At 39.3% G+C, this 8,754-nt stretch overlaps 1 protein-coding gene across 2 annotated transcripts in view; it reads left to right on the plus strand.

Annotated features, from left to right (window-relative positions):
* Nucleotides 1-6,031, plus strand: part of APPBP2 (amyloid beta precursor protein binding protein 2) — a 64,715-nt gene extending 58,684 nt beyond the window's left edge. For both annotated transcript variants that reach the window (XM_013981135.3, XM_084985077.1), the window contains one exon: nucleotides 1,104-6,031. In XM_013981135.3, the coding sequence (XP_013836589.2) occupies nucleotides 1,104-1,357 (254 nt within the window). In that variant the 3' untranslated portion in view covers nucleotides 1,358-6,031. The remainder of the gene's footprint in view (nucleotides 1-1,103) is intronic.
* Nucleotides 6,032-8,754: the final 2,723 nt, after the last annotated feature.

Consider the following 8,754-nt stretch of genomic DNA (forward strand, 5'->3'; position numbering starts at 1 on the left):
TATACTTTTTTTGTCTTTAGCCTGAAGATGTGTAATCAGGCTAAAGTGGCTCAGTGGGTTACAGACCTAACTAGTATCCATGAGGATGAACATTCAATCCCTGGCCTCTCTCAGTGGGTTAAGAATCTGGCGTTGCTGTGGCTGTGGTATAAGCCAGCAACTGCAGCTCCAATTCAGCCCCTACCCTGGGAACTTCCGTATGCTGCAGGTGTGGCCCTAAAAAAAGACACCCCCCCAAAAAAAAATTTACTGGGATTATTTATCCCCTTGCCCCCTGTTATCAGTATATTCATTTGAGAGATAACCAGGTTCATTTGCTTGTGTTTGTGTAACATTCCCCTATTTTTTTTTAGTTTTTCATTTTTTATTTAGCATATGAAATATTAATATTCTAAAAGTTAGAACTATGTATAGGATGATATGCTCACAGATGTGTGATTCCCCCTAATTTCTTCCACTCACTTTCCACCCATTCCTGTGGTTAGCAGTCTCTTTAGTTTCTCATTATCCTTTCTGTGTATCTTTTTGTACAGGTGTTCAAATACATAAATATTCTTCTTTCCCTTTTTTACATAAATGGTAGCATACTCTAGGTACTTTTTGTACCTTGTCTTTTTTTTTTTTTTTAACGTATCAGTGTACCCTGTTAATCACTCCATGTCAGTTCATAAAGAGCTGAGGGTTCCCGCCTCTGTATATAGCTGTGTAGATGCCATTGAGTGGATGTGGCATAGTTGATTGAACCATGCTCCTGCGTGGCTTCATATGTTTCTCATGTTTTGCACGTATACATGATGCTGTAATGAATAGCCTTGTGCATGTACTTTTCTACTGTTTAAGGTGCTGCCATTCCAATCAGTCCCTTCAAACAAGTTTTATAATTCTCATGAGATTAGCTGCTTTAGACAAGAATTTTTTTAAGTCTTAGAGGTGGTTTATGAGTAGGACTGTGTTGGGGAGCACTGATAAAAGGATTGAGTCTATCCCTTTCAAGGGAATAAAACCAAGCCACCCTGTTTTAAAGATTTGAACTTGTGTTGCCTTGTGGAAGCCACTTGTCATTTCATTACTTGAATTTGCTTTCTTTTTCCGGTTACTTTCAGGGAAGAAACTGTTTGGTGAAGGCTACAGTGGACTAGAATATGATTACCGAGGTCTCATTAAACTTTACAACTCCATTGGGAATTACGAGAAAGTGTTTGAATATCACAACGTTCTGTCTAACTGGAACCGGTTGCGAGATCGGCAGTATTCTGTGACCGATGCTCTCGAAGACGTCAACACCAGCCCCCAGTCCACTGAAGAAGTGGTGCAGTCCTTCCTGATTTCTCAGAATGTCGAGGGACCGAGCTGCTGAGGGAGGACCTCAGTTAACCAATTACCTTTTCCCAGATTCCAGGGAATTCATACTGTGAAATCAAAACCATGTTGTTTTTTGGGGCTGGAATTTACATTGAAACACTGGTCCAGTCCATTGACCCTATTTGGGTGATCCCTATCTTGCAGAGTGTCTGTAGGAATAAGCATATATTCAGTTATATTCAGCATGTACCGCATGTATAAGTAGTCTGGCCCATATTTTCAACCTAGTAGAACAAACAACAGGATTTTTTTTTTTTCTTTTTAAAAAAATAATTCATTTTGCAGAAAGCCTGAAAGAAAAAGAGAACCCCTAAATAAACTATTTAAGAGTTTAAAAGAGTTGCATTCTTATTATGTAAGGATGATTTTAACAACTTTTTAACGTAAATTCTTCCTTGAGGAGGTATTCAATACTGTATTGTAAAGACATTTTATGGGGAAAATCTTTATATGCAGTATAGAAAAGCTAACACAAGTACTAATAGAAGAGGGACATCCTGACTTAGGTTTGGCTGTCTTACCCAGAGAAGTGGATGCAACCACTCCAGAGCTCTATTACAAGGGAAGGACTGTCAGATTCATCTAAACTGGACCAGTGTTGATCTGTAAGTAGTAGAAAAGCTGATAAACCAGCAGTTTTAACTCTTCAGTTGTTTTGGTTTTGTTGTATTTTTGGGGGGTACAAAAACACAAGATGCTCTGATAGCATTTGCTAACAGGACCAGGAGGATCTGAAAAGGACCAGCCTAAAATAGAAAGGGGTTATTTGGACCAGAGGCTTTAGATTATTATTTTAGCCCCTGCCTGTACTTCTGTCGGTAGGATGATTTCATTGAAATGTGTAAAAAAACTGATAATGCAAAAATCATATTCATGTTGTAGACACCCAACTAGGGAGATTTGGTGATTTCAGTCAAGGTACACAGATGGCAATGCCATAAGCAAGTCTATAAATATCTGCGCAGCCATCCCCCCCTCATTTTAAATGTTACCTTAATAATCAACACATTAGCAAGTAATATTGGCTAAGAGTCATTAAATAGCTCATGTCCAGGTCAGAATTTTAGGTTACTGTAGTTTATGAGAATTAATGAAAAAATGAATTCCCAAAAATAAGCAAGTCTTAGAAATCCTTCATGTTTATGGTAAATAATAGTGCAACTAGGTCATTTTATTTGAAATTCAAGAGTCAAATGGGAAAGATTCCCCTGATGATATATATCTGTTTTACTAACTTGTCTTTGTTTGTTGAGTTTTGATTTTTTTTTTTTTTAAGCCAGTTAGGTTATTTAATATTGAGGTAATATGCCGATTTGAGAAATTGTGACATGTAGCTGTCTGAGAAACAAAGGTCTTTTGCTGTTACCTCAGTTCTTATTATAGTGGCCTATTTGGTGCCTCTATAGTTAAGAATCAGGGTTTTCCCCCCTATTTTCAGGGGTTCACGACTTGGCTGTCAGAGATGTTGCTCCTGGCTGATGCTCGGAGTGGGCTGTGGGTGAATGGATGTGTGCTCAATTTTGGTTTTCTTTTAACAGGCATGTTGGAGTGGGAAGGGGAAAAATCAAAACTGTCCACCGCATTTGAGTACAGAAAAAGTAATTGGAAATTTCAGATAAATTTGATTTTAAACAGTTTTTTTTACCTTCCCAAATACAACCTCATTTAAATTTGTTATTTGCTGTCTTGTTAGTTATGAGCCAGTGTTTTTAAGTCCCCAGGAGGAGACTGACTAGGGGAGGTACCTAAAGAGATGAAGCAAGCCCAGACCCTAAGATTATAGATAACTCTATGTGATTTGGAAACCTGGGTTCAATCCTTAAGTTGAATTCTTTTTCATTTTGAAAAGAGTACATTGGTCCACCTGTACCTGTACCTCCCCTCCCAGTTAATTGCAGTCTAATGCCAAGAGGCACCTCTTTATTAATTACCAAATAGTCTGTGTGACCAAGGACTAACATTTTTAAGTTACTCAACTCTGTCCTCATGGGCTTATATATTTAATACCTCCAAAGATTTATTTTAAGGATAGGCTTTGTATACTTCCGTTGGTTATTTAGAGTCCTGTGGTATGTTTGTGCTATAGGAATGTCATGGTAAATTGTTTTTCAATAAATATTTTAAAACTTATGTTTCCATATGAAGTTTTTTTTTTTTTATCCAAATTTTTGGTTTTGTGCACATATAGTATTTCCTAGGATAAAATCAAGCAGATGACTTAAGGCCTCATCTTTGATTTGGTTTGAACTCAGCTTAGCTCATATTCAGTGAGAAAGCAACATGTTATTTAGAAACAGGATCGCAGGGTGATAATGTTAAGTGGCAGCCAGTTTTTCTTTAAAAAAAAAATCATTATTGGTAGTTTCCCCATATTACCACTGCTTTAATGTAGTTTTCTATAAATCCATATGCGCTGATTTAATTGCCAGTTTCTGTTAGTGATGTAACTTAATATGCTTTTACTTCTGGTTCTAATGAAGAGGCATACCTAAATAATTTTAAGTGTGGGATTTATCCTTTTAGTCAGGATATTTAGGATAAGTTATCATCACGATTTATGGGGTTAAAAAAATCTCGAAGAAAATAATAAATGTACCTCACAATAGCCAATTGCTTGAACAAACTTTTCATCTATGATGGGGTTGTGTGTCAAGAAGCCTAGGTCAACTTAAAAGACTTTTCTGGCCGTTCAGCAAAGTAATGTTAAATAAGGGGCCTTTGGTCTCATCTTTTCTTGACTTTCATTTTTTTCTCTCTTACCCAGTCTTTTTCCTAAAGTTTGGTGCTACTCAAGTTGGGTGCATCAGGGAGCCCTGTAACGCTCACTTGCCATTCGGGTGGTCAGTCACTCCTGCGTCGGTTTAAGAGAGCCGATTGGGTTTTTTAGATCTTAATTTTTATGGAACCCCCCAAAGCATTAGGACCCTTCTCACCATCTAAGCTCTGTCAGCAAAATATGAACTCACTATTGCTTTGGAGTAACCCCCATACAGGTGTGCTTTCATTTATGAAAATAAAATATTTGATAAAGACCTTTGCTCTTAGCCTTTATGGGAAGAGTTTATAATATGAAAATCAGGTCCAATGACTGCAGTTTTACAAATAATGTCACTTGGCTACTCCTTGCAGTGCAGCCAGATGCTAAACAATAAACCTAGGACATGATTGAAGCTCTTGGCCATACCTCACAGACTGAAAGAATGGTTTGCCAAGTAGCAGGTGCAGCCCTCCCCTTCCAAAAGTAGAAAGTTCCTGCGAAACCTCTCTAAGCCAAAACGGATGAACAGCAAAGAGGCAGTTACCTTGGGACACATCTTGCTAACAGATGCACAAGAAATCGAAATAAAGCACAGAAGTTTGCACAGCTGAGGCTACGATGACTTGACGCTGAGATCCTGAGTGTAGTTCCAGGAAAGGAGCTTGGCAGTGCCACTCTTGCTGCTCAGGGTGCTGCTGCCTCTGTAACAGCTGTCTGCAAAATACCCTCTGGATGCTATTTTGGCTTTTCAAAACCTTTTTTCATAAAAGTGAAAATCCTTTTCTGATGTCTTTTGGTTGGTGGAGACAGATGCTAATGTAGGTCTTTCATAAAACCCAAGTGGCATAAAGTGAACTTTTCAAAAAGCAGGAGATACATGTATGACTGCCACTTTACTCTTTTTCCCCTGAATTTATTGCCTTGCTACTTCCAAACTGTTCTTGCTTCTGGATGGCAAAGTTACTACTGGAAAGATATCTGTAAGTAAAAAATGTTTTTAAAGAGTTTTATTTTTGCTTTAGGAATTAACATGTATTTCACCTCTTGACTTTGGAGGACCTCAGTTCTTGCTAGGAAATTCCTTTTTTTTTAATCTGACATTTGAATTAATCTCCAGCTTGAACGCTAGTAGTTGTCCACAAATCTCAGGAATGTTTTAGGCAGAAAACTGGTTTTACCCTGTTGGTGATCTGAAGGAGTGTGCTTTAGGATTTTTTAAATAATGCTCTTCTTTAATTGCAATCCTAGGCATCTATAGCATGAGTGGCCTTAGTGAGTTTGTTAAAGTGCACATTTTTTTTTCAAAAGTAAAATTTAAGATTAAAAATATATGCTATATATAGATATCTAGAAAACTTGGTTTGTGGTGCACAAGTTAAGTGTTGGGTCACTAAATAACTTTGCAGGTACCATTCGTGTAACATTACTCATTTCTGTAGATTCCTTTTCTGGGAAGACATGTTGCCATGGTAACTAAAACTTTTCAGTTTCGTTTTCCTTTTATGATGTGAATGAATGCTATGTTTTATTAAATATTACCAGGTCAGTACTATTTTTATACTTTATTAAGCTACAGGGGATTTTAGTTTAATAGACTCGAAATTAAAAGCTCTTAATGAAACCATTAAGCAAATCACTATCAACTCTTTACATGAAAATCCCCACTAATAGTGCCACAGTGATTTCTAGAAAAATATCTAAGGTCATTGATAGATTTTTTTTTTTTTTAAGACAGTTCTTCATTGTGTCAGAAATGACCTTTCGTATAATCCTTATCACAAACTTGTAGTGCCCACCGTTGTTTGTAACCATGAAACCATACTAAGTATGTTTGTAACCAGCATTGTGATATATTCTGTACTTGTATTGCTAAAAATGAATTATTGACTTAATAAATATAGTGTTCCTGCATCCATAGTGTATCCGTTTCCAGTTTAGTCGTGATCGCTTTTGATTGGGACTTGGGAGTAAACACTGCAGACTGTTCTTGTTAAAGAACAGTGCGAGTGGTGTTCCCTTCGTGGCTCAGTGGCTAACGGACCCGACTAGAATCATGAGGATGCGGGTTCAATCCTGGCCTCACTCAGTGGGTTAAGGATCCGGCGTTGCTGTGAGCTGTGGTGTAGGTCGCAGATGCAGCTCGGATCCTGAGTTGCTGTGGCTGTGGTGTAGGGTGGCAAACAAAAACAAAAACAAAAAAAAGCAGAACCAAAAAAAAAGTGCAAGAGAAACTGGGGACTAGAACAAAAGTGCTCTTGCTCGGGAGAGTGGGATGTGTGGCAGTGGCAGGGTCGACACATGGTAACAGCATCTGGAGTTGGCACTCATGAGAGGACCTTAGAAAAGACAAACACTGCATTAATACAGGGCATTTTTACAAAATAATCACACCACTCTTTCCCCCAGTCCTTTAAGAGGCTGAGAAGGGGTGAGGTTCTGCCAGCAAGAGTGGAGAAAATCCTGAGTGTGGGTTGTAGTTCGAGCCCTGCTCCTGAACAGGAGGAATTTGAGATATGTCACTATCAGGCTCTTTGTGTTTCATTTCCTCAGGTAAATGGTGGGGTCAAAATAGGTCTTTAAAAAAAAAAAATCCTCCACCATGAAACAGCGTTGAATCTCAAGCCCTCAGAAATTAGTTACAGGTAATGAAGCCAGATTTTGAAAGATAGAGAGGAGTTCCTGCCGTGGTGCAGCAGATACGAATCTGACTAGGAACCATGAGGTTGAGGGTTTGATCCCTGGTCTTGCTAAGTGGGTTATGGATCCAGTGTTGCCATGAGCTGTGGTGCAGGTTGCAGACATGGCTTGGATCCTTCATTGCTGTGGCTATAGTATAGTCCGGCAGCTACAGCTCTGATTAGACCTCTAGCCTGGGAACCTCCATGTGCCATGGGTGTGGCCCTAAAAAGCAAAAAAAAAAAAAAAAAAAAAAAAAAAAAAAAAAAAAAAAAAGATTATAGAGAAAATTAATCAGCGTTTAGACAAAATCCCACCTTCACTTGGAATAGTCAGCACTGACTCCTTCACCTGCCGCCTTTGGTGATACTGAATTTAAATTTTTTCCCTTTTACATCTCCATGACTTTGTGCATGTTGTTTCCTCTTTTGTATAGAATGTCATTTCTTGCATAAAATCTCATTCATCAAGCTGAAAGGACAAGAGCAACCTTCCCTTAAAGCTTGAGTTGCCACTTCTTGGTACGTATGCAGCATTTTATTTAAAGCTTTGTTAAAGCCATTGTCATGTGATCATATAGCATAGAGTTAGGACTATTTCCAGCTTATAAACTTTGCTGATTTGTGTGTTTATTTAACAAATATAAGAGTTTACCTGAGCGTTCTTTGGTGGTCTAGTGGTTAGGATTTGGTGCTTGCATTGCCTGCGGCTCAGGTTCAATCCCAGGTGTGGAAACTGAGATCCCACCACACCAAAAGACTGCATGGTAGTTGTTGTGGCTGTTTTGGTGTAGGCTGGCAGCTGTAGCTCTGATTAGACCCCTAGCCTGGAAACCTCCATATGCTGTGGGTGTGGCCCTAAAAAGCAAAAAAAAAAAAAAAAAAAAGACTGCATGGTGTGGCAAGAAAAAAAATTGTAGCGTACACCACCAAACCACACATTTATTTCTATAGTTCCAAAATTCAAGGCAAATTTACACTCACTGTGGTGTCTGTTATCAAAAAAATAAGTGTCGGCAAGGAGGAAGAGAAAAGCAACCTTTGTGCATTATTGGTGGGAATGTAAAATGGTGTATCTGCTGTGGAAAACTAAAAAAATTAAAAATGGAATTACCGTGTAATCCAATCATCTGTCTTCTGAGTATATATCCCAAAGAATTGAAAGCAGGATCTCAAACATATTTGTACACCTAGGTTCATAGCAGCATTATTCACAATAGCGAAAAGGTGGAAGCAACCAGATGTCCATCGTTGGATGAATGGATCCAACAATGTGGTACATAACATACAGTGGAATATTACTCAGCCTATTTAATGGGAAGGAAATTCTGACACGTGCTGCAACATGGGTGAACTTGGAGGGCACTGTACTAAGCCAGTCACAAAAGGGGTGAGTGAGTGAAGATGATTCTACTTAAATGAGATAACTGGTCAAACTCAGGAGAAGAGTGGTTTCAAGACAGGGAGGAGGAAAAGGGGGCAGTGGCTGCTTGGTGTGACGTTTCAGTTTGGGAAGATGAAAGAGCTCTTGGAGTTCCCGTTGTGGCGCAGCTGAAATGAATCCGTGTATCCAAGCATCCATGAGGATGCAGGTTCAATCCCTGGCTCAGCAGTAACCAACTGGACTAGGATCCATGAGGACTCGAGTTTGATCCCTGGCCTCGCTCAGTGGGTTAAGAATCAGGCGATGCCGTGGTGTAGGTGGCAGATGCTGCTTGGGTCCCGCGTTGCTGTGGCTGCGGTGTAGGCCAGCAGCTACAGCTCTGATTTGTCTCCTAGCTTGGGAACTTCCATATGCCGTGGGTGCAGCCCTAAAAAGAAAAAAAACCCACAACTTTGGCTTTTAGGAGTTCCTGTCGTGGCTCAGCAGAAACAAATCTGACTAGCATCCAAGAGGACACAGATTCAATTCCTGGCCTTGCTCAGTGGGTTAAGGATCTGGCGTTGCCATGAGTTGCA

The sequence above is a fragment of the Sus scrofa genome, chromosome 12, assembly GCF_054392235.1.
Source record: "Sus scrofa isolate SSC_HxYL_T2T_F1_AM1 chromosome 12, Sscrofa_HxYL_maternal_Yorkshire_Landrace_v2.0, whole genome shotgun sequence".
Classification (NCBI taxonomy): domain Eukaryota; kingdom Metazoa; phylum Chordata; class Mammalia; order Artiodactyla; family Suidae; genus Sus; species Sus scrofa.